The sequence below is a fragment of the Rhinatrema bivittatum genome, chromosome 7 (assembly GCF_901001135.1).
Source record: "Rhinatrema bivittatum chromosome 7, aRhiBiv1.1, whole genome shotgun sequence".
Taxonomy (NCBI): Eukaryota; Metazoa; Chordata; class Amphibia; order Gymnophiona; family Rhinatrematidae; genus Rhinatrema; species Rhinatrema bivittatum.
The window spans coordinates 209,119,998-209,145,752 of NC_042621.1; the positions used below are offsets into that span (position 1 = coordinate 209,119,998).

Consider the following 25,755-nt stretch of genomic DNA (forward strand, 5'->3'; position numbering starts at 1 on the left):
TCCCATGCTCCACCTGACATCTTAGATGGGCTAATCTGTTTAGCTATACAATTGGATCTCCGATTCCTAGAAAGGTCTTGAGAGAAGGGCTTGGCTTGCCAAACTACTCATCTGGTACCTGACTCTCAGTACCTTGTGGGACCCATGTTGGCTCCAGAACCTGCTAGCATTCAAGAAGAACCTATGCAGGTAGATTGCATCAAGTTATTAGTAGAAAAGAAGCAGAGGCATTGTCGAATCCAATTGTATTTGTATTGTGAGGCATCTGGACATTTTGCTGACCTTTGTCCATTCAAGCCAGAAAACCTCATGAACCTTGGAGTAGTGCAAGGGGCACCCTATCCTACCACTGCACATCTCCCCAATTTATTGTACCTGTGCATATCTCATTTGGAGACACCCAGATTGACGCTCAAGCCTTTCTTGACACTGGAGCTGGAGGGAATTGTATTCATGAGTCTCTGGTACAACATTATGGCATTCTGACATTTCCCCTAGATTCAGCAATCACAATTTCATCTATCCATGGAGAACCTTTACCTGGACATATTGTAAAGTCTACAGTTCCGTTGTCCATGCAGACTGGGGAACAGATTTCTTTGTACATGCTGTCTAAAGCAATTAATAATATCATCCTGGGTCTACCTTGGCTCTGTCAACATCAGCCTGAGGTTGACTGGCAAACTCTATGAATTTCCAGATGGGGCCCCTGCTACCAAGAACAATGTTTGCCCAAAGATCAGCCTGCAGCCTCGTTGGCAAGAACTGTGGTCCCTGACTCACTTGCTCTACCTACAGTCCCTGGAGATGCCACTAGTTACTACGGTGCTTACAGAAGATGGATCATGACTCCTACCAAGCCTTGACACAGTGGACTCAAATCTTCCAGCAACTGGTGATGGACATGCACAGTCAGTAGCCTGTTCATGGTTCTCTGTCCTCTTCATCTTGGGACTTGTGGGCACCCTTATCCATCGCTTGCCTAAAGCACAATGGCACCGTGATCCAATCAGAGCCGAGATAGCCTTCAAGGACGTAACTCTGGGAAACTAACTCCAAATCTACAGGCTCCTCGATTGGCCTGTGGAGACCACAGAAGATACCCCAGAAAGCCCAAGCCCAGAAGATGGGGGAGGGGGCTTTTGGATGGGGTACTGCTGTGCCCCTCACCTCTGATCCGAAGCATCTTTGGTATAGCCTCCGGGAGCATGGTTTTCCCAGGATCTGGGATAGAACTTTCATTAACTCTGGACTTCCTTTTATAGGTCCCCTACCTGGGACTTCCTGTGGCACTGGTTGATGACATCACATCACCATCAATATATAAAGAAGTTCTGTGCAACCCACCCAGCACCTCAACAAAAGGTTTCCTGGTACCCTTGCGTTATAGTGTATGTTGCTTTCCTTATCTCATTCTTGATCTCGTGCCTCATTGCATTGCTTGTCTTGATTCCTTGTGTTGTCTTACCTCCTCTTTGCTCTGTTCCTTGTCTGGTTCCTTGGCACTCTGCCCTTGTTCCTGGCCCTGCTTGTTTCCTTCCTTTCTTGTCTTGTTGGCTTTGTCTGTCCTGTTTGTCTTGGACTGACTACTTGGATGCTGACCCTGACTTGGCCCCTGACTTCTGCTGTCTGCTGCCTGCTTTGACCTCTGGATTGTTACCTATTCTTCTGTCTGCTGCCTGCCTTCACATCTGGCCTGTTACCCATTTTGCTGTCTGCTGCCTGCCCTGACCCACAGCTTGGACTCTGTCTATTCTAGCCTGCTCCTAGGAACTGACCCCTTGCTTGGACCTGACCATCCTTTCTAGCTGCCTGCCCTGACCCCAGTGTGTCTTGGGCTCTTGTCTTTTTCTCTGTTGTAGGACCCTGTCTAACTCCTTCTGGCCACCAGGACCTGAGGACTCAACCCAAGGGAAAGTGTCTGGTATAGGTGAAAGTTGAAACTGGACCGCTACCAATTCCATTCACCAACTGCCAACATAGGCCTTATGGGTTCACTTTGAGGCTGTGTCAACTACATTGCAGCACCAAGGACTCATGCCACTACTTAGAAGACCCATTCTCTATTCTCTCCCAGATGAGCTTGGTACACTGTTAGTGCTTTCAAAAAGCCTTTATTTTGGGAGCATAATGCGTATGTAGAGTGTACACCCATAAAACTATGTCTAGGCAGGGAACTTGAGAACTGATGATTGATTTATGCAAAGTGGTTAAGGTTTGTATTTTATGCTAGTTTGAATGGGTAACTAGTGAAGACAATAATGAGGTTATAGGGTTGCATTTACTATGGTTAATATGCAGCATTTGTATTGCTCTAAGCATAATGTTTGGGACACCCAGAAGGAGTGCATTACAGTAGTCAAACCAGAAAATATTAATGACTGCAGGACAGAATGAAAGTCTTCAACCTCTAATAATGGTTTAAGATGTTTTAGTATATGCAGCTTTGAATAATCATTGATTTTAATGTGGATTTTATGGATAAATGGCAATCTAATTGTGTTTCGAGGTCACATACTGAAGAAGAAATTCAGATCGTATAACCACTGAGCTCAAACTTGTTAGTGATCCCTTTATATTCAGTTCTGGATAACAAAATGATTGTATGTAGAGTAAACAAATACTTTCTACAATTTGTTTTAAATCTGATATCTGTTAGTTTCATGGTGTGTCCCCTAGTCCTTGTACTATCTGAAAAAATAAATAGCCTTCATTATCTGTTCTACCCTACCAATGATTTTATAAATATCTGTCATATTTCATCTCACTCATCTCTTCTCCAAGCTGAAGAGCCCTAACCTGTTAGCCTTATTTTATAAGGGAGCTATTCCATCCATTTGATTAATTTTGTGGCCCTTCTCTGCACCTTCTGCTATGTCTTTAGTTCAAAACTGAACACAATACTTAAATGTGGTTGCACCATATGTATATACAGAGACATTGTGATATTCTCAGTAAGGATGTGCATCATTTTTTTATAACGGGTCAGGCTACAGATCGGGCAACCCGTGGAAAACTTCGTTTTCCAACCAGTCTTTTTTTTCTCGGCAATTTTCAAGGTAAAAACCCCAAAACAACCCAACCCTTCAAATTTAGTTAATTACAACCTCCCTCCCAAACCCCCCCCCCCCAATAAAAAAAAAAAAAAGCTTACCTAAAGTCCCTGGTGGTCCAGCAGGGGTCCTGGGAGTGATCTCCCGCTCTCAAGCTGTCGGCTGCCAGTAAACAAAATGGCACCAGTGGCCCTTTGCCCTTACCATGTGACTGGGGCTACCGATGCCATTGGTCAGCCTCTGTCACATGGTAGGAGCAATGGACAGCCGTCGCCATCTTAGAAAATGGCATGGGCCATCCATTGCTCCTTCCATGTGACATCCCATCCCACTGAATATACTTGCTTAAAGTTATCCAACTAACTACAGCCATATAACTTTAAATATAACCAGATATTCTTTTGAATTTTGCTGGTTATGTATAAAGTTATTTAGTATGGTTAGCCATATAACTTTATACTTTACTGGATATATTAAAAAAATAATATATCCGGTTAAGTTAGGTACAATTTAAAAAAAAAAAAAAAACCTCAAATTGCGGCTTGTCCCTTGTCTTCCTCCCACCCAAGTTGCAAAGGACCTATTGGGACAAATTTATAACCCCCCAAAATGGCTCATTTATTGTTAAAAAAAAAAAATCATTGGGGGCTGGGAGTCCCCCCTCTACCCACCCCTTGCTCCTACTTTCCCTAAGAATTAAAAAATTACATATCGCAGGCTCCAGATTGCCCCCCAAAGCCCACCTCAAATCTTTCTCTTCTACCACCCACCTCATACCTTTATCTGAAGTTGGTCTCCAAGATCATGGTAGACCTCCTACCGCAATCCAGGACCGCCACTTCTGATGACGTTTTTGCCATTGCTAGGCTAATATGATGGAGGCGTATGCTTCTATTGCAGGAGCCTAGCAAAGGAAGGCTACTACAATGGAAGCATATGCAATCAAGATAGGTAGAGAGAGTTAATGATAGAAAGCTACTGTTTTTTCACCTTTCATCACTCCAAATCACATTAAATCTTCACTGATTGTAACTGTGCGGTTTGCATGTATGACGGTGCATGTAAACTGCCCTCAAAAACTCACCTCACCCCACAAACCTCACCCCAAATTCATAATGCCCCCTCTTACAGTGGTATAAAAGGTTCAAATATAAGTGAGACTCCACAGAGGCTCTCTTTCGCCTCTCTCCCTCCCAAACCAGTATTTGTAATAAATATGCTAACACAGGCATAATGCACAGAAACAAGGTTTAGTTAAATCCCTCGATAGCCTGCATTAATACCATGTTAACCGACCCGTCATTTCCATTTACTCCTCCCACTTGAATACTAATTTTAAATATGCATATACATTTCGTAATGTGGTATTTTTTGCAAGCATTACGGTGTTATCACACGCGTTAAGGCCCTAATGTGTGTGATAACGCTCTAATGCATTTTGATAAATGACCCTGTTAATTAGCTATATCCTCTTTTGAATATATTCGGTTAAATCTAAAGTTATACGGCTACACAAGGCCAGATAACTTAGCCAGATATACCCAATATTCGCCTAAGTTAGCCAGATAATGGAACCTCCTGCCCGGAATACCCCCCAAATGCCTCTTTTATATCTGGCTAAATTAGAGCTGGATAACAACATATCTGGCTATAATTTTGCTGGATAGGAGGCTCAGTATGCTGTATAATCCATTTATATAGATAACTTGTGATTTAGCCATCTAAATGTTTTTTAAATATCTACCTCTTTTTTTTTTTAACTATTTTATAACCAATTACCTATTGACATTAAGAACTTACTTCCTAGCTCCATTAAATTTAATTTCTTAAGGATTATCTCACGAATGGCTTTATCACAGTGTTACCCAACCCTTTCAAGCACACCTAAATTAACTAAGATGTTATGTGGCACTTCATCCTCCAAGGAGCACGGAAAGGGCTCATGGTCAAAAGAAGAGCTATGGAAGCATTGAAAGTTCCATGAGTTTCTCTTCAAAGGCTTCGTTTTAAGATTACCAGGATAACTTTAGGCAAGAATATGCAGCAGCAGACTTGCCCCACTGAATATCTTTGCCAAGCTATCCAGCACACTTTAGCCAGATAACTTGTCTGCTTGCTGCTTTTCTGACTTTTGACTTCTGAGTATTTTATTTTTGCAAGTTCATTAGGTCAGTAATTCTGTCTATCTGAAAAAGACTTCCAAATAACTTCAAGCAGTTTTCTTAAATTTACAATCAGAAATTTGTCAAAACTATAATCGTGAAACTCCCAAAACATCTGGAATTTCTTGAAACCATCTTCTCTAGGAGCCCAATTTTCTAACAACCTGTGTAGAGCTAAAATCTTTTATACGTGAAAATTAGCCCTAATTTTCAAAGCAGGACTGTGAGTACCTTATATAGCATAATAATGAACATTTACACCTGTATAAATGGCCACACAAATATTTATATGCCTATTTTCAAAACTTGAAAGCACAGGGGTAAAATATTTCCCCACCCCTGACTCTAGCATGGGAGCACCTCTTTGCAATATACATAAGAGTATTTGCAAAATTGCTTTCATATGCACTTTTACACCTTCATCACCATAGGTGTTTTTCATTCTATGTATATATATATATGCTTTTGAGAATTATCCCTTATAAGTTTGTACATGCAGCTGAAAAACATTTGAAAGGGGGAGACAGCAGAACATACTTAAGGCCTGATTTTCAAAAGCATTGACACTTGATTTTACATATATAAATACACTTTACTCGTGTAAATGTGCTTTTGAAAATTGCTACAATATATGCCATTGAATTATCAATAGGTTTTACCTATGTTAGATGCATTTAATGCAGATACATGGCTTTTGAAAATTGCTGTAATAGTATGTTACATTTATATGTGTAACTCCTTTGTAAATTAATTTTACTGCAACATATATTACAATCTGGATGTGACTCATGGAAATAATTCTACCCTTGGATCAAGTGGCCGTTTTCTAGCCCACAGTGATAATTTCCAGCCATCTTAATTTTTGTGTTATCCTCTTTTAGATTAGTCAAAAAGTTGTATCTGGTCCTTGTGTCTTTTCTCCTGGGTAAACTTTCATTGGTGGTGTTTGGAGAGCAGAACAGGGTTCAGAAGGCTTCCCTAACTCACAGAAGTCATCTCTTTCCTGTTTTCTTTGGTCATTGTTTGGTGGAGAACTGCTTCCTTCTCCTGACGAATGGATTCAAATGACAACCAACATGGGCCCTGACTTTTATGGTTTGAGGGTACTGATATGTAGACATAAGTGAAAAGGCACAGGACTGCTTCTAAGTCCTGTGTCGATAAGCAAAACAAATCAGCACTGTCTGAATTTTCAAGAAAGCTCATCACCCAGTAAAATATATCACTAGCATATTTGTGTATACAAAATTTACCTGCACAAAAAAGGGTCATCAAAGAAGGTGTTATGGGACAGGGCATAAACTTAACCGTTATCTGATGAGCACACATATTTAGTGCTATCTGGATAAAGTTGTACATGCCCAAGTCTAGTCAGAGAAATCACAGTCCTGACTTCATGGAGAACTTTATACTAGTATATTCAGCAGTAGACTTGTGCAATTAAATTTCCTCAGATAAGTTTAATGCTGTCTGCATCGCTGAATATTGGCCTCTCTGCATATTGCATTCTGCTACTTAGACGTATTGAAAATGGTCAATAGAAAAATGTTTTACAAGCAATTGCGATTTTCATTTGTATGTAGTGTAGATGTTGATTTGGATAGCTTTAACAACTTTTTCTTGTCTCTGGTATTACGATGTGGTTGAAGTACAAGGTCACTGCACATTTGATAGGGAGCAACTGGTCCATGATTGAAATCACTTGCTTGCTTCAAATAGCTGTGAAAGATCGCTCTGTGTTCATTATTTTGATTTTTGATTACTCTTAACAACTGGCAGTATGAAGGACAGCTCATTCCATAGGGTTCAGTGGTTCTCATCCTGACCCCTTTCTTTGCTGAAGCTGTTGAGCATGTTGAACCATTTGGGTTTTAGTAGAAAGATACTTTTTGTTTCATTTGGTTTAAGGATGTCATCAAGACTGCAGTTTCATATTGAATCTACTTTAGAAGTTTTTCTAATTGTATATTGTTCTTCCAATATCTACAACTGTATTCTGAGATTTATATACGTGTACATGTTTATTTTTTTTATTTCAGTTGACGCCTGTTGGAACCACCATCTTTACAGACTTTTATGGAAACAATGGTGCCACAGATATAGATGATGGTCCAAATGGTCAGATAGAATATGTTATTCAGTACAATGCCAATGATCCAGTAAGTTGAGTTTTATTCCTTTATGAATATGATGAATTAGTCTTATTCTAATAAACCATGTACAAGAACAAACAGATAATTTTAAAAAGCTGAGGGTTCTATTTATCAGAGTGCATTAAAATATCTCATTAGCATGGAATTTTAACATATGTATTAGCAGTACAATTTTACTAAAGGATATAAAGCCTTTAATTAATTGTGCATTAAAAGTGGCACTTTATATTAACTAGCATGTCTACATTCATGCAGCCGTTAAATGTTAGTGTTCTCAGCTTCATGAATGAAAATGCATCATTTAAAGCAAACTGCAACATTTAAATGAGCTGATTTGACTATTTTTGCATTTTATCAGCTCATTTAAATGCTTACCAATCTAATGCTGAGAAAAGCATGTTAGTGTTAATGCCACATTAATGCAAGTTGAATGCATTTAACACAGACAAGACACGTTCAAAATGCATTAACACTTGTAATAATGCTAATGTACTTTGATGGAGACATTAATTTGTTTTCTTTGCAACCTTAAATTGCATTGCTTATTATCCTTCGCCTCCTCTGTTATTCCCACAAATTTATCATTTTACTGGTTATGGATGTTGAACTCTGAAAAAGTAAAGAATAATGTATTTTATAAGAGACGACAATTTTATAGCAGTCCACATAGTAAAATCGGAGCCTTTTCAAAGCATACGCATACGTTTTCTTTGAATATTCTCAGGTAATTGGCTGAAAGATGTGTGCAAATTACTCGCATAAGGTTGCATCTGCTCCAAGCAGGATATAACTTACAGTGTATAACTTATGTGTATACTTTTAAAAATCTGGTCACCGCATCTCAAAAAAGATATAGTTGTGATAGAGAAGGTACAGAGAAGGGCGACCAAAATGATAAGGGGAATGGAACAGCTCCCCTATGAGGAAAGACTAAAGGGGTTAGGACTTTTCAGCTTGGAGAACAGACAGCTGAGGGGGGATATGATAGAGGTGTTTAAAATCATGAGAGGTCTAGAATGGGTAGATGTGAATCGGTTATTTACTCTTTCAGATAATAGAAAGACTAGGGGGTACTCCATTAAGTTAGCATGTGGCACATTTAAAACTAATAGGAGAAAGTTCTTTTTTACTCAATGCACAATTAAACTCTGGAATTTGTTGCCAGAGGATGTGATTAGTGCAGTTAGTATAGCTGTGTTTAAAAAAGGATTGGATAAGTTCTTGGAGGAGAAGTCCATTACCTGCTATTAATTAAGTTGAATTAGAAAATAGCCACTGCTATTACTAGCAACAGTAACATGGAATAGACTTACCATATTTTTTGCTCCATAAGACGCACTTTTTTTTCTCCAAAAGTGGGGGGAAAATGTCTGTGTGTCTTATGGAGCGAATATTAAAAAAAAAGAAAAAAACTAACTACAACTCCCCACCCTCCTGACCCCCCCCCCCCCCAAGACCTGCCAAAAGTCCCTGGTGGTCCAGCGGGGGTTTGGGAGTGATCTCCTGCACTTGGGCTGTCGGCTGCCAGTAATCAAAATGGCACTGATGGCGCTTTGCCCTTAGTATGTCACAGGGGCCAACCAATGGCACCGGTAGCCCCTGTGACATAGTAAGAGCAAATGGCCGTCGGCACCATTTTGATTACTGGCAGCCGACAGCCCAAGTGCAGGAGATCGTTCCAGAACCCCCGCTTGACCACCAGGGACTTTTGGCAGGTCTTGGGGGGGTCAGGAGGGTGGGGGGTTGTAGTTAGTTTTTTTCGGTCCACTCCCCAGATCATAAAACTTTTATCGTTCTCTTTCTGAACTCCCCCAACCCAACCCTTTAAATTTAATTAAATATAACCCTCCCCCCACCCTCCTCACTCCCCCAAGACCTGCAAAAAGTCCCTAGTGGTCCAGCGGGGGTCCAGGAGCAATCTCCAGTACTTGGGCTGTTGGCTGCCAGTAATCAAAATGGCGCCGACGGCCCTTTGCCCTTAGTATGACACAGGAGCCAACCAATGGCACTGGTAGCCCCTGTGACATAGTAAGGGCAAAGGGCCATCAGCGCCAGACCTGAAAATGAAATGGGGAAAAAAACAATTTTATGCACTCCCCTAATTTGCTCCATAAGACGCACAGACGCCCTGGAACAGAGCCGGTTTAGTACACCATTTTTTTTTTTTAATTTTCCCCCTCTGAATCCTAGGTACGTCTTATGGTCAGGTGTGTCTTATAGAGCGAAAAATACGGTAGTTTTTGGATACTTGCCAGGTTCTTATGGCCTGGATGCACTGTTGGAAACAGGATGCTGGGCTTGATGGACCCTTGGTCTGACCCAGTATGGCATGTTCTTATGCATACAAGTCACAATTCTGCCAGACTTCCCTCCCCAGAATGCATCTCTTTAGTGCAAATAAAAGTACATGCAAAACCATGTTTCCGGTAGGTATGTATTTTTAGATGCACAGTCAGATTTAGAAGTTATTTACCCACATAAAAATGGGTTTTATGAAGGTAAATGGTTGTGAAAATTAATCCCAAAATTCATATTTCTGTAGTGTTCTACATTTTTCAACATTCTTCTATGCTCATTAAAACCAGCTCAATAAATATTTTTGTCTACTCCCAGCAGACTCAGTAGAGAAAGAGAAAGAAAGCAAAACTAGTAAAACAATATACTTTATGTGGATTTTACTGTCACTTTTATGTATCTTTCTTCATATTTTAATCTTTTTTAATTTAAGAGGCTGAAGTACTAAGCTGTAGAGTTTTCTACAGAAATGGACCAGTAATGTGCAAAACATTGCACACATTGTTAGCTCATTTAAATATTAAAGTTCCAAAATGTAACAAAACATTCACATGAAATTGAGGACTATTGCAAAAAAAAACAAAACCCAAAACTTCATCTCCTTAAAATGTAGTCAGCTTTTGCAAAAAAATTGATTTAACAAAATTTTTGCATGTAAATTTATATTTCCTGAATTGCTAGTAAGCTGAGCTGCTTGATTTTGAGCTTTGTAAAATATATGTTAAATGGCTAACAGCTTTATAAATTCACAAGTCCACATGATAAAATGACAAATAAGAACATAAGTTTTGCCATGCTGGGTGAGACCAAGGATTCAACAAGCCCAGCATCCTGTTACTAACAGTGGCCAATCCAGGTCATGAGTACTTGTCAGGATTCCTAAATTCAATAGATTCTATGCTGTTTATCCTAGGAACAAGCAGCGGATTTCCCCAAATCCACATTAATAATGGATTATAGATTTTTCTTACAGAAACTTGTCTAAACCTTTTTTAAACCCAGCTACATTAACAGCTTTTACCATATCCTCCAGCAAAACATTCCAGAGTTTAATTATGCATTGTGTAAACAAGTATTTTCTCCTATTTTTGCATTGTTATTGTCGGTAATCCCCAAAACAAAGAATTATAATAGTCTATATATGAAAGTATGAACGCATAAGCAACAGTTTTCAACATATTCAAATCCAAGTTGTCTTACCCTTTTAACTTTTAAGTAAATGTTATGTGCCACTTGATAGATGTATTTCCCTAAGTTCAAATATGAATCCAATATAATCCCGTTATCTCACTTCTGCTCTCTTCATCAAATCAGTACCATTCAACTTCAATCTCCTTTCAACATCCCCAGTCCCCAGCCATAACACCTCTGTTTTATTAATATTCACATATTAGTATTAAATGCAAATTAATTAGGGTGACTGTGACCAATCTGGCAAGAGGGAAAAGTAAAGGGTTTGCTCCCATCTTTCATGACAACGTACACTCAATTAAGGTACTATCAAGAGGAATATAAATATGGCCACAGCTATATTAGTAATAAATGACATAACCAAACCTATGTACCTGAGCCCTCCTAATACACATAACCTAACCCCCAATTCTCCAGCAGCAAAATTGGGGGTGGGGAGTAATGAGGATTGAAATGTTTCATCAGGAAACAGTCTTCCGACTAATTGACCCACCATGGTCAAGCAAGTCCTTTCTAGATGGACATTATGACCAGACATTATTGGGTAGCCCACCCCATGTAAGCAAGACTTCCAATTCTCCAGACCTTCGTAAATCTGTGCTGGCGGTTGCTCTTCTGCCGTCAAATGGGGCCAGCCCACTACATAGACAGATCACAGCCATGACCAGCAAGTTCTAAATCCAGGTAGCTTCACCCCTTCTCCAACTTAGCATTCCAGGTTCAGGTACCCACCCCCAATGTACTTCAAATCATACTGAACATGTGATGCAAAGAAATAAATATAACAATTTGAACAGTTGGCTACCTAGACTTGTACAGTGCATGGATTATAACTTCAACTTGAATAGATAGTCATGACTATGTATACTAATATATGCATATTAAATAACATTTACATAGTAAAAGTCAGAGAGTGAGCCTTGGTGCTGCAGTGTGGGAGACAGGAAGATATGGCTAACATCGTGCTAGGCTGCCTTATTAGCGCCCATGATATTTGCTTCCTTCTTCCTATCCAAGCTATTTACAAATGGCTCAGACAGTCCATAGAAAACTGCAAGGGGGGTGTATCTACACTGCTTTCTACTTCCAGGGCTGATAGAGGGAGAGGATGCCAGGTCTAGCATACTCAGCAGCTAATAAAGCCTGAAGTGAAAGCACACCAATTAAGTGGCTTGGAAGCAACATCGGGAGCTGATTTAGCTGCATGTCCAAGCACTCCCCATTCCTGAAAATGGCCCCAAATGGGAAGGGTGGGTGGAGATGGGGAAGAAGAGAAAAGGCCATCCCAAAATTTACTTCCAGCACACTGCTGCTTGTAGTTAAGAGGGGCATCTACTTCCCTCAACCTGGTGTTTAGGTACCAGTTTACTTCTAGCACCTACACATTCAGCGCAGCACCTCTTTATATTCAATTACAATATATGGCAGCTTTAATTTGCATGGCTTTTTTTTATTATGAAAACAGAAAATTATTTCAATTCAATTATGTTTTGTCAGACAAAATTATATGTGCACATAACATATTATAAAATAGATGCATTGTGTAATACCCACATCTTAATTTTAACAAACAGTAAAATTAATCACATGGATGCAGCACATTTTTCTGGCTAAATTTGGACTTAGATGGACAAACAGCTAAGAGATAGTCAGCCTGTTATCTGGCTAAAATGTTATCCAGCTAGCTCAGGAGTAGGGTGGATGTGTTCAAGGGTGGAGCTGATTATCAGGCTAAGTTAAGCTGGCTAAACACAGACTTACAGAGTTATTGCAGCTAACTTATCTGGATAACTTTAGGGCAGCTGAAGAAAAGTCCTATTATGTAGACAGCTTTAAAATAGCTGAAAATATTCATCAGGATATCCACGCTGCTGAACATCCAGGTTAACTTAGATACGTTTATCCAGATAACTTTCCTAGCTGACTAGCAGCTGATTATAGACCGCCACATCTGCTGTTATTGATAAACAGATGGAGCTATTGCTCAGGACAGAAAGCATAGTTCCTAAAATCATTACTTTGCTGTAAAAAAATAATATAACTAACAGTATTGAACAAACCAAACATGCTGAAAATAGGCCCCACATTGATGGACTCAAAACTTTGTTTTCTCCTCATTTCTGAACTGTTGCGTTGGAGGTGGACCCTTGGGTCGAGTTGGGGTTGACACAACCCGTAGGTGAGGACCTATGGGTCCCACCGTCGGCAGGCGAAGTGGGCTTATAGAGGCCGCTGGAGCTTCACCTGTACCAGCCCTCATTCCCCGCGGGTTGAGCATTTGGGTGCTGGGTCCAGCAGGACTTAGGTGGGCCTCTGTGTGTAGTTGAAGTAAGAGTTGGTTCAGCCCAGAGACAGCAGGTGAGAGATGGTACAGTCTTACTCTGGTCTGGGTAATGTACTAGAAACTCGGGTGACAATGGAAAGGAGGCAGACAGGGGGCGCTCGAGCAAAAGCAGGCCGAAGCCTGAAGAAACGACGTCCAGGGAGTAAGCTGAAGAGGTGCCCAAGGGCAGGATTGAGTCAGGGCTGGTGGCAATCCAAAGGCAGTGGCAAGCAAGGCTGAAGTCTGATCACGGAGATGGTCAAAAGCGTAGTCAGGCAAAGCAGAGGTCTGGGTCTGGAGATAGGCAGTAGCATAGTCAGGCGAAGCAAAAGTCCAGGTTTGGAGAGAGTCAAAGGCGAAATCAGGCAAAGCAAAGTCAAAGTCCATGTAGTCAATCCGAGGAATGAAGCAAGGTAGGAACCAGGAACAACAAGGAACAGGAACGCAAGGATGAGACAAATCTCTAGGAGGCAACGAGTGCTCGACCTGTGAGGAGACCTGTTGCAAAGGCAACACTAGGGAGCGGAGCCTGAGCTTAAATACTGTAGTTAGTTTGATGTCATCATCCGGGGCCGCGGCTAGGTTCCCGCCGCGGTCCCTACTTAAGGATCAATGGTGCACATGCGTGCACCTAGGGAGAGGTGCAGTGCAAGTAGCAGCGTCTCTCCGTGGGCCACGTGGAGAGGCCTGACGACAAGTGGTAGCAGGACCGAGAACACCAGGGACTGTGGCAGGGCCGGAGGCACCGGGGGAGGCCTGAGGATGGAGCTGATGGCCCAGTGCTGCCAGCGAGGAGGAACCAGAAGCTGGAGTCACTGTGGAAAGGTGAGGGAGCCATGCCGCGGGTCTGCTGCGGATGGCATGTGTAACATGAACCAAGTAGGCAAATAGTCTTTTGGAAGACTTCTCCACTAGTACACTATAACTATAATATATAGAGTGAATAAACTATATGTATTTAAATTGTTTGCATGTTATGAAACATTTTATTGGACACCTAAAAATTATGCAGAGAAATTACACATGGACTTCCAAAATAGCAATAGTCCCTTGTTTGGGTACACATTTTTTTCCAGGACCAATATAACTTCTATATCTTTTCCTATCATTTAATTTTAAAGACAATAACTTGTTTAGTAATATTTGCAAATGTTGGGGATTTTGTTTTAACTTAGTCTGTTTTCTGCCCATAGCCCAACAAGAGAAAGATTTTGATGTCATTTTATATATTTATATAAATAGAAAAATTTAAGAGTCTCCATCTGTGTATATTAACATACAGTACTGAACAATGTAAACTTACTTTTAAAGCTCTCATAATGGGGCGGATTTTAAAAGGCGCGCAAATAGCCTACTTTTGTTTGCGCTCCAGGCGCAAACAAAAGTACGCTGGATTTTAGTAGATACGTGCGGAGCCGCGCGTATCTGCTAAAAACCTGGATCGGCGCGCGCAAGGCTATCGATTTTGTATAGCCGGTGCGCGCCGAGCCGCGCAGCCTACCCCAGTTCCCTCCAAGGCCGCTCCGAAATCGGAGCGGCCTTGGAGGGAATCCTCTAACGCCCTCCCCTCACCTTCCCCTCCCTTCCTCTACCTAACCCACCCCCCCGGCCCTGTCTACACCCCCCCCTTACCTTTCTCCGGGGATTTACGCCTCCCGGAGGGAGAAGTAAATCCCCGCGCGCGAGCGGGCCTCCTGCGCGCCGGGCCGCGACCTGGGGGCGGGTACGGAGGGCGTGGCCACGCCCCCGGGCCGTAGCCACGCCCCGTACCCGCCCCCAAAACGCTGCCGACACGCCCCCAAAACGCCGCGACGACCGGGCCCGCCCCCGACACGCCCCGACACGCCCCCCTCGGAGAACCCCGGGACTTACGCGAGTCCCGGGGCTCTGCGCGCGCCGGGAGGCCTATGTAAAATAGGCTTCCCGGCGCGCAGGGCCCTGCTCGCGTAAATCCGCCCGGTTTTGGGCGGATTTACGCGAGCAGGGCTCTGAAAATCCGCCCCAATATATTTAGAACTTGTATTAAGTTAGGCACGCGGTCAATTTTAAAGTAAAGAACATCACTCTTTCCCAAAGTACAGTTAGTCCCCTATTTGAGCAATTCTTTATCTAAATACCAAGCCTGCAATGTAATCCCATTATTGTTTGACTGCTGTTTCTAAACTGTTTCAGCTGTGCTGTGTTTATAAGGCTTTTCCATTTTCCAAACCTCAAATAGGGATCATCTGCTCCCTTCAAAGACAAAAGAAGGAAACAATCAATCCTCCCATTTGTCTCCACCCCTCTATTCCAAGTTTACATCTATAGCACAACATAGGTACTCATAGCATGGTAGGCATTAGAAAAATGTAAATGCTTATGAATACCATTAATGAATTAAGGGAAGCAAGGCATTTTTCATATAACTGAAAAATATGTACACACATACATTTGCCACATTAAGTCAATTTTTTTTAAAGCAGCTGAGCACCTATCTTAGCCAACCAAAGTTTAGCTGGCTAATGGCTAAGTAAAGCTGATTTTTGGATGAAAATCACCAGAAATCTAGTTGGCTAGAATTAGGGCACTCAGACTTAGTCACCAAGCCAGTGATCTTCCACTTTCCCACCTGTCAAAAAAATGCCCTGCAGCCTGATCCCCCTTCCCTCCCTCCTGTCAAATTTAAAAAAAATACTGCATTTTTTGCTCCATAAGACGCCCCTGACCATAAGACACACCTAGGATTTAGAGGAGGAATATAAGAAAAAAAAAATTCTGTACCCATGACGGGCTTTGTACAGAACTCCTCCTGGAGCGAATGTAGAATCTGTCCCTCTCGCGTGCCGTCCCCCTCCTCCTCCTCCCAACTCAGCCCAATCAGTATGGTGGTGCACGTCAAATGCATGAAACATTTTATCATAATATATATATAGTATTTTACCCTCACGATTTTCTAATATAATCTAAACAAATGAGAAGGAAATGGCCTGTACTAACTTTGATGCCATGTATCGTCTTCTGCCAGCAGAGCTCGAGCTCCCTGCCAGTCTGCTGTTCCTGGGGTGCCGTGGAGTGCATCTTACTGCGAAGGTCGGCGGCACCCTGAAAACAGCAGACCAGTAGGGAGCTGTTTGAACTGGAGGGGCCTCCGTAGCACATGCGGTTTAAACAGCTGATGTTTGACCTGCGCCACACCGAGCTTTACAGTAAGACGCACCCCTGGAACAGCAGACTGGCAGGGAGCTCAAGCACTGCTGGCAGAAGACGATACATAGCATCAAAGTTAGTACAGGCCATTTCCTTCTCATTTGTTTAGATTATATTAGAAAATCGTGAGGGTAAAATACTATATATATATTATGATAAAATGTTTCATGCATTTGTCCTGCGCCACCATACTGATTGGGCTGAGTTGGGAGGAGGAGGAGGAGGGGGACAGCACGCGAGAGGGAGAGACGCTACATTCGCTCCATAAGACGCACAGACAATTTTCCCCCACTTTGGGGGAAAAAAAATGTGCGTCTTATGGAGCGAAAAATACGGTAAGTCCCTGTGGCCTTTCATTCCCTCCCTCCTCACTGTCAAATATTTAAGATGGCATGGCTAGGGATCCTCCTCTTGTCAAAATGTACATAATCTCTAAAATATATATTTTTACAGATAATGTAATTATGAATGTACATGAAATATTCACAAATGAACCAGAGGTATAGTTGAAGCTTTGATGATTTGCTCTGTTACTTATGGGTTTCCAAACTATGCCAATTCAATCTCTTTAAACAGACACAAAGTTTTATTTTCATATTCTACCTACATTTGCCTAGTTTCACATTTTATTTGCAAACATAAAAAGCACCAGATTAATATAAACTTTTCTTAAATATTAAGGGGCAGATTTTAAAAGGCGCGCGAATAGCCTACTTTTGTTTGCGCTCCAGGCGCAAACAAAAGTACGCTGGATTTTAGTAGATACGCGCGGAGCCGCGCGTATCTGCTAAAAACCTGGATCGGCGCGTGCAAGGCTATCGATTTTGTATAGCCGGCACGTGCCGAGCCGCGCAGCCTACCCCCGTTCCCTCCAAGGCCGCTCCGAAATCGGAGCGGCCTTGGAGGGAATCCTCTAACGCCCTCCCCTCACCTTCCCCTCCCTTCCTCTACCTAACCCAACCCCCCGGCCCTGTCTACACCCCCCCCTTACCTTTCTCCGGGGATTTACGCCTCCCGGAGGGAGAAGTAAATCCCCGCGCGCGAGCGGGCCTCCTGTGCGCCGGGCCGCGACCTGGGGGCGGGTACGGAGGGCGTGGCCATGCCCCCGGACCGCCCCGGGCTGTAGCCACGCCCCCATACCCGCCCCCAAAACGCTGCCGACACACCCCCGAAACGCCGCAACGACCGGGCCCGCCCCCGACACGCCCCCGACACGCCCCCCACGGAGAACCCCAGGACTTACGCGAGTCCCGGGGCTCTGCGCGCACCGGTAGGCCTATGTAAAATAGGCTTCCCGGCGCGCAGGGCCCTGCTCACGTAAATCCGCCCGGTTTTGGGCGGATTTACGCGAGCAGGGCTCTGAAAATCCGCCCCTAAATGAGCAAAGATTCATAAAATAGCATGGGCAGTCAAGCCCATCTGGTGCTCCTCACTCACTCATTCTCTCTCTCTCCTTTACATAGTTAAGCAATGTGAGAAGGCAGAAAGAAGTACAAACTCACAGTTTTGGTTAGGAAAGGCCACAGTTTTATTAATGGAAAGAAACACATGATAAAACATGAGCCAGCCATACAGTAAAAGGTAAAACTCCCACCCAATGCCTGGGCCATATGCCAGCAAAGAAGGCCCACCTTTAATCCCTCCTGGGCTTCAGGAATCATCCAGCAAAATGTTACCACAAACTAGGCTTCTGTGATATCCTAACTAGGGCTTCCCATTAAGTGTGATTACACCCAGTAACACCCACATCACCCTTATCATGTCCCCAAATTGAAACAACAACTTGGAGTGGAGGAGTAGAGGTCTATGACCCAGAGAAACCAGGGTTCAAATCTCGCTGTCGCTCCTCGTGACCTTGGGCAAGCCACTTTACCCTCTTTTGCCTCAGGTACAAAATTAGATTGTAAGCCCTGTAGGGGTAGGGAAATACCCATAATGCCTGAATGTAATCCATTTTGATGCATACTCTGAAAAGCGGAATATAAAAAAAATCTAAATATGCCGTTCTGGCAGCCGTTCTGGCAGCCGTTGTTTAGTGGCGTTGTAAGGTGATGAGGAGAAGAGTCTGCATGAAAATATGTGAAGTGATGTTGACTTTATAGTGTGAAAGTACTACTCTTTTGAGGCATATGTGCCCGTTTTAAGGAGGTACTTGGATCCTTGTGGTGGAGCCCTCCATTGAAAATTTTGTGAAAAGAAACATTTTTGGCGTTGTCAATAGTAATAATCGGATGTAGTGCCTATCCCGACATGTGAATGCATTCGGTTATAGACCAAAGTAGTGAATTCCTTTGAAGCAGAGATGGATTGATCAAAATTACAGCAGTAACTGCACCCCTGAGGAAGCTTGACTGCGAAACGGGGTCCCTGTCGGGAGAGTGAATATGAAGGGATTATGAATCTTTGAGATTGGATATATGCATGTACTTAACATGTGAAGAATATTTATGAGACATTTAAAATATATATTATTGCAAGAGTTTTATGTTGTGATAATATTATTCATGTGCATGTATATTACCATATATAGGGATCATTGCATTGTGTAATGTTTGTATTTGTTTAATAGATATTTTGGGGAGATGTGCAATATGGTGGGGATTTTAATATCGTATGTTTGTGGTGAATGAATGAGTGTATTTTATGGGATACTATATGATTCTTGTTAAATGTTGAGTTGTATCCTGTTGGGTATCTGCACTATGTTAAAAAATTGTTAATGAAATATAATAAACGATATTTATAAATATATGTTATATTTATGTTATATGTTTAAGATTCATGAATATTCTAAGATAAAGAAAAAATAAAATATGTGCTAAATGTATTAATAGCTTGCTATATACCCCTTTTGAAGCAATTTAGGATATTTTTGTATCGAATAGATTTTGTGTTCTCACGTCCTTTTGTGATGTTTGATTATGCAAACATATGGCCATACCAGGAAATGGCCCCAGCATGCATGAGAGAGGCACCATTTTAAAATTGCTAGGCAACAGTCTCAGGACAACTGATGCCATTGTGAAGATTACATGGATGATGCAGGAGGTGGGTGCACATCCCTCCTGCCACTTTTACTTTGCCAATGTCCTCATGGAAGAGGTTAGTAGGGGCCTTGGTGATTCACAGCTCCAGCATCATTTCAGGAAGGGGAAAAGGTAGAGTCAGAGGAGGATCTGGGGCAGGCCACATGTTAGGCCATGAATCTGTGGGGCAGGCTGCAACCTTGCTGGGCATGGAGGATTTTTTTTTTTTAACAAAATGAAGAAAACCAACAACATTATTATTATTATTATTATTATTATTATTATTTTGTATTGTTTAAAAAATATAGTGAAACAAATGTACATCCCTATTCAAAATTGCCCTCCATGTGCAGCAGATAAGGTTGGATATAATGCTGAAATGACTTTCTTCAATTTCTAAACATATCTATTGTATGTGGTGAAGTTTTGTTCAGAAACCATAAGATACATATTCAATAACTTTGAGTAAGAAACTTGTGAGTTATCCAGCTAAATGCCTATTTTCAATATTTCTGCCCTTTATCCATCTAAGTTTTGGCCAGATAGCTCATTATGTGGTGGATTTTAAAAGGGTTACGTGTGTAAGTTACTCGCGTAACCCTAAACCCCCCCCCCCCTCTGCGCGTGCCGAGCCTATTTTGCATAAGCTCGGCGGTGCGCGCAAGCCCCGGGACGCGTCTATGTCTCGGGACTTGCAAAAATGGGCGGGGCCATAGGCGGGGCCGCAGTCCAGGGGTGTGGCGGAGGTCCATGGGCATGGCCAAGAGCCTCGACACAGCGGCCTGTGTCGGGGCCTGCCACGCCGGCAAACAGCCGGCGTGCGTAACTCAACAAAATAAGGTGGGGGGATTTAGGTAGGGCTGGGGGTGGGTTAGATAGGGGAAGGGAGGTAAAGGTGGGAGGGAACAAAAAAAAAGTTCTTGTAGGGAAGGGGGAAAGCCATCGGGCCTCCCCTAGGGCTCAGCGTGTGCAAGGTTGTGTGCATCCCCTTGCGCGCACCGACCTCGGATTTTATAACATGCGCACGTCTATATTTCCTATTTCGTCTAAAACGAATTCACATCCCTACTATTTATCTGGATTGGGCATTGCCTAGGCTGGTCTGAATAATTGATATTTACCAGATAATGAGATTTTTCTGATAAAAGAATTTTGGATAATCGCAGTTTTTCTAGAGGATGGATAATATGAAGCTAATCAATTTTCAGACAATAGAAATTTTCCAGATAATGGATCAGGGTCCAAAGTCTTCATTTTTTTTTCTAGATAATGAAAGTTTCTAGTTAATAGAATTTTAGATAGATAAAGTTATTCTGTAATAGCATGAATGCAAGAGAGCTTAAAAAAATCCCTAGGGAGAGTTCAAATACATGCACAGAAGGAACTATTTACTTTATAATATATTTTGGTTTTATGCTGATTAGGGCTGGAGAGGAGAATATCTTCTATTCAGATGAAAACTGTCTCTTATAAGTAAGAATAGCATCAATATTAGCCAATAAAGACTAAGTTTCAAAAAACATTTGTTAAGCTGGTGGACCCTTGGACAGAGGGGGGAGTTGACGCCACCTGTGGGGAGGAGCCAAACAGGTCCCCACCAATGGTAGGTGAGGCTGTTGAAGAGCAGAACTTCACCTCTACCCGCCCACATTCCCCTCAGGTTGAGCCCTCGGGTGCCGGGGCCGGCTGCACTTACGTAGGGCCTCTGCGAAGATGGAGGTCCAGAAGACAAGCAGGCAGTGTATCTCAGAGTCAGAATCTAGGCAAGGGTCAAGACAGGCAGCATAGCTCGTAGTCAAGTCTGGTTCAAAGTCAAAGCCAAAGGCAAGCAGGATCAAGGAAGAGGACACAAATGAAGCAGGAACTCAGGAGCAACACTCAGATTGCAGGAAGCAAGGAGACCTGTTGCCAAGGCACCTGATGCAGGAAGGGTCTGTCTTTATATAGTCCCTGGAAGATGAGGACATCAATGAGGCCCATGGGGCTTTTCCCACCGTGGGTCCTTTAAATCGGGCATGGAGGTGCACACACCTAGGGGGTCAGAGATGCAGCAGAGTGTTGGCTGCATTCCAGCCACAAGAAAGGCTGGGATGGTGACAGCTCAGAGCCACATGGAAGTCTGTGAAGAGGGTGAATTATGTTTGCAGGGGCTTCCTGCTGCTGCCAAGGAACCCAGACCTGCTCCCACTGTGGCGGTACAGCAGGAGGTAAGTAAGGCAGTTCGTGGGGCTCCGCAGCCGGCGAGCATAACAGCATAGTCTTAAACTAAAATTCCACTGGAGTTATGAGATAGCTATGTTTTGTTTCTAGGTAAATAAATATTTAAAGAAACATTGAAACAATTATATTTTATAAACAATTGGGTGTATTTTCTCTTCTTCCACTGTTTAATAATGATTATTCTCTTTGGCTAGATTTTACTATAGTTTATTTAAGTGATACTATATGGCTGAGGGTTGTCTTCGGCTATGGGAGCTATTTTTTATGTTAGGTAGAATATAAGAAGAAATAGTACCCTATGTCTATTAATACAAAATGAACTATTAAGTTCAGAAATGAATAGTTAAAATAATTTTGTTTGAAAAATGACAAAGGTAAATGTTAATAAAAGTGAGGATTTAATCCTCCCAAATATCTTGAAAAAAAGTTTGCATGACAAGCTCATGATGAAAAATATTAAATGATAAACGTACATTATTTATTTCTTGACAAATTTTTGTCAGATATTTTCAGTCATTACCTGGAACTATAAGTTCCAACTGGCTTCACTTTTTTTTCCAGAAAAGGCTGATTTTACTCCATTGTATATGTGGACTTATTGATCTAATTTCCCTAAAACAAGAAGGAATATACAACTTTGTCAATGATGCAATGATGTCATACCAAGGCTTATTCGACTTGGCTTGAAAGAAATTGAAGTCAAATGGCCTTAAGACTCATGGTCTGCTGGCAGCACAATAATTTTTGGTATAATTCAAGAATATCCCCTAAAAACTGCTCTTGAAGAAAGGGCATATTCTCACTTTCTGCTTTATCTAATGAAGGAAACAACAAGAATTAGTGGCTACCAATGACTACATTTTACAAAATTAAATTACACTTAGGGCTTTTAAAAAGCATTTGTGTTACGCGCCCCGCCTGCGGCCGTCCCGCGCACGGGACCGCTCACTGGCATAGTTCCTCGGTGGGTCCTGGGACGACCTCCCTCGTGGTAGTTGCTATATTATTTATTTATTTATTTAAAATATTTTTTATACCGTTTTACCAATACAAGATTGACCAAAGTGGTTTAATGGTAGTAACATAAAGTTCAAATAAGATAAAAATAATAACAAAGTTAGAATAAAAATACAATCTACTTCATGATAAATATAAATAAAATATTTTAAAATTATAACAAAAGAGGAACATTAAAATAATTAACTGTTATTTTAAATAAAAGTATAGAAAGAAAAGAAGAGATACACAAACATAACTATCAAGATAGTAATCTCCTGATATTAATTGAAATTTAAGTACCCATACATGAAGCTTGGCTAGTAGCTACTGAGTGGAATCGATCTTCCCGAATGCTTCCGTAAATAAATATGTTTTTAGCGCTTTCTTGAATTAATTTCTACTGCTCGCCAGGCCTCAAGCCGAGGTTCGGCATCTTCCTCCATGCTAGCCATACCCATATGCTCGCGCGCACAAAGCCTGCCCCGACACTTGTAGGGCCAAGGGTGGGCCTGGGTTGCATGGTGCGCCCTGATTGATCTACAATATAAGGAAATTCCTGACTTCACTTCCTTGCCTTGGCAATCGGATCGGCTTGTATGCTAGATTGTCACCGCGCTTATTCCTGCTTGATCCTAGTTTCATTCCAGGATCCTTCTTTTCCAGTTCTGTTCCTGACTTGTTCCTGCATCCTCGTTCTTGAGTGTTCCTGTGTTTGTCTATCTGCCTTCCCAGGTAGTACCCTTCGACTGACTTTTGGTACTGACCTCGGCTTGTTCCTGACCTGCCTGGCTGTCTGCTGCCTGTCTATGACCCCAGCTAGTTCCTGACTCGTCTGTCTGTCCCCCGCCTGCCTCAAAGACCCCAGCCTGTTCCAGACCTTCTCATCTGTCTGCCGCCAGCCTCAAGACCCAGCCTGTTCCATATCTGCTCGTCTTTCTTCCGCCTGCCTCAAGACCCCAGCCTGTTCCAGACCTGCTTGCCTGTAGGCTGCCTGCCTCCAGACCTCTGCTTGCCTCTGACTACATCTGACCTCCGATATCTGACCCTTGCTTCGGTGACCACTCCTTGGACATACCTATGGACATTGATCTTTTGCCTGCCTGACCTCACCTCCAGATTCTGGCTCTGTTCCTTGCCTTGTCATCACCAACTCTGTTCTGGTTCTCCCTGCTCCAGCTCGAACCTGACCTTGCTCCTTCTGTTTCTGTGGGCACGCCGGACTTCCATTCTTCCAGGAGACCCTGCGAGGCCCACCTAAGTACAAGCGGCCCGGGTCCCTTCGGGCTCCTCCCGGGGGGACCTCAGGCTTCCATTGGTGAAGCTCTACCTAGCCTCTGTCTCCTTCAGTGCTCCACCCCCTGGGGCCAGTTACCTCTTGTTCCCTTTCAGGAGCTATTCCATCCTTGCCCCAGGACAAGAGTCCACCCTCAAGCGCAACAGATTGCCAAGGCCATGGACTCAGCGGAGTCTCCCACCTCCAGGTCCCTACCAGGACTGGCCGCCACAGAGAAACAACATCACCAAGCCTTAGAGAGGCTGGCCTCTTCAGTCGAAGAACTGCGTTCTCAATTACAAAATACAGCGATGGCCAATCTGGTTGGCCTCTCGGCCTCTGTGCTTCCCAAAGCAACTTTGGCACTTCCTGCACCTCCCAGGTACAATGGGGTTCCACGCTCCTGTCGTGGCTTCCTTAATCAGTGTTTTATGCAGTTCGCACTGCAACCCTCACTGTTTTTGAAGGAGATTACCAAAGTCGCCTTCATTCTGACCTGGTTGGAAGGGAAGGCTCTAGCATGGGCCTCTCCCTTATGGGAACGTTCTGACCCCATCCTTTCCAAGTTATCTGACTTCATTACTCTGTTTAAGCAGACCTTCGGGACCCAGGTCGCATGGCTGTCACCAGTCATAGTCTACTCCACCTCCGTCAAGGGTCAAGAACCCTCTCCGAATATACAGTGGAGTTTCGGACTTTGGCCAATGAACTTGGGAGGCAAGAAGATTGTCTGCAAGCCATCTTCCTAGATGGACTCTAGTGCTCTAAAGAAGAGACTCCCAGGTCTCTAGAAGACCTGATTTCTCTTGCCAGTAGGATTGATCATTGCCTCCGGCAAAGGCGCCTAGAAGTAAAAGCTCCACACCCATCTGTTGCATGCCCCACAAGTGCATCGCGCTCTCCATTGAAGAACCCGGTGTTACCATCTTCTTCCACTGTGGAACCAATGGAGGTGAATCGCGGGCGACTATCCCCGACCGAAAATCTGTGTCGGAGGAAGGAGGGGCTTTGCCTTTACTGTGGCTCTTCTGGACATCGTCTGCAGTGTTGCCTGGTCCGTCCGGGAAACTGCAATGCCTGAGCCAGGCAGGGGTCCCGGGCTTGGGCGCGACTGTTTCTGGCCCTCAACTCTTGCTTCCTGTAACCTTGGGGGTTAAGGCCCACACCTTCGTGACCACTGCTCTCATCAATACTGGAGCGAGCGGTAGATTCATAACGGACAACATCATCAAACTTCTGAAAATACCCCTTCAACCCCTTGAGGTGAGCCTTCGTATTGCCTCCATTCAGGGGGAACATCTGCCAGGTCTCATTACTCACCAGACAGTGGCGATCCATCTCACTGTATGTACCCTGCATCAGGCGGAAACATCCTTCTATGTCCTAAAATGCTCTACCCATCCGGTGATCCTGGGGCTCCCTCAGTTCAATTGGAAGTCCCTGAAGTTGGTACAGTGGGGCCCGAAATGTCTGAAGACTTGTCTGCATCTAGTATCCCCCGTGATACCTGTTTTTGGTTTTTTTTTAATTTAATTTTATTGAATTTCAAATAAACAAAAGAACATTGTTCAGACATCTCTCAGGCTTGTTACTTACAATATCATAAAGAAAAAGAATATATTAAGATTATGTTTACATTAGCACATAACCTGAATAAATAAAAAGAATGCCGGGAGTCCAGAAGAAAATAAAGTAGCAGAAACAGAAGAAATTTTCAATAATTTCTGCACATTTAATCCCATGTTATATATTTTACCAATCCCAAGCAGAGTTATATTAGGAATGAGAGTCCAAATATGTACGTAATTGCTCTGGTTCTGTAAAGACATATCTTGAATTTTGATATATGATTATACATTTGGCTGGAAACCTTA

At 42.8% G+C, this 25,755-nt stretch overlaps 1 protein-coding gene across 1 annotated transcript in view; it reads left to right on the forward strand.

Moving 5' to 3' along the window:
• PCDH15 (protocadherin related 15) overlaps positions 1-25,755 on the forward strand; it is a 2,056,285-nt gene that overhangs the window by 601,036 nt on the left and 1,429,494 nt on the right. The window contains exon 7 of the mRNA XM_029609778.1: positions 7,255-7,374. Within this exon, the coding sequence (XP_029465638.1) occupies positions 7,255-7,374 (120 nt within the window). The remainder of the gene's footprint in view (positions 1-7,254; positions 7,375-25,755) is intronic.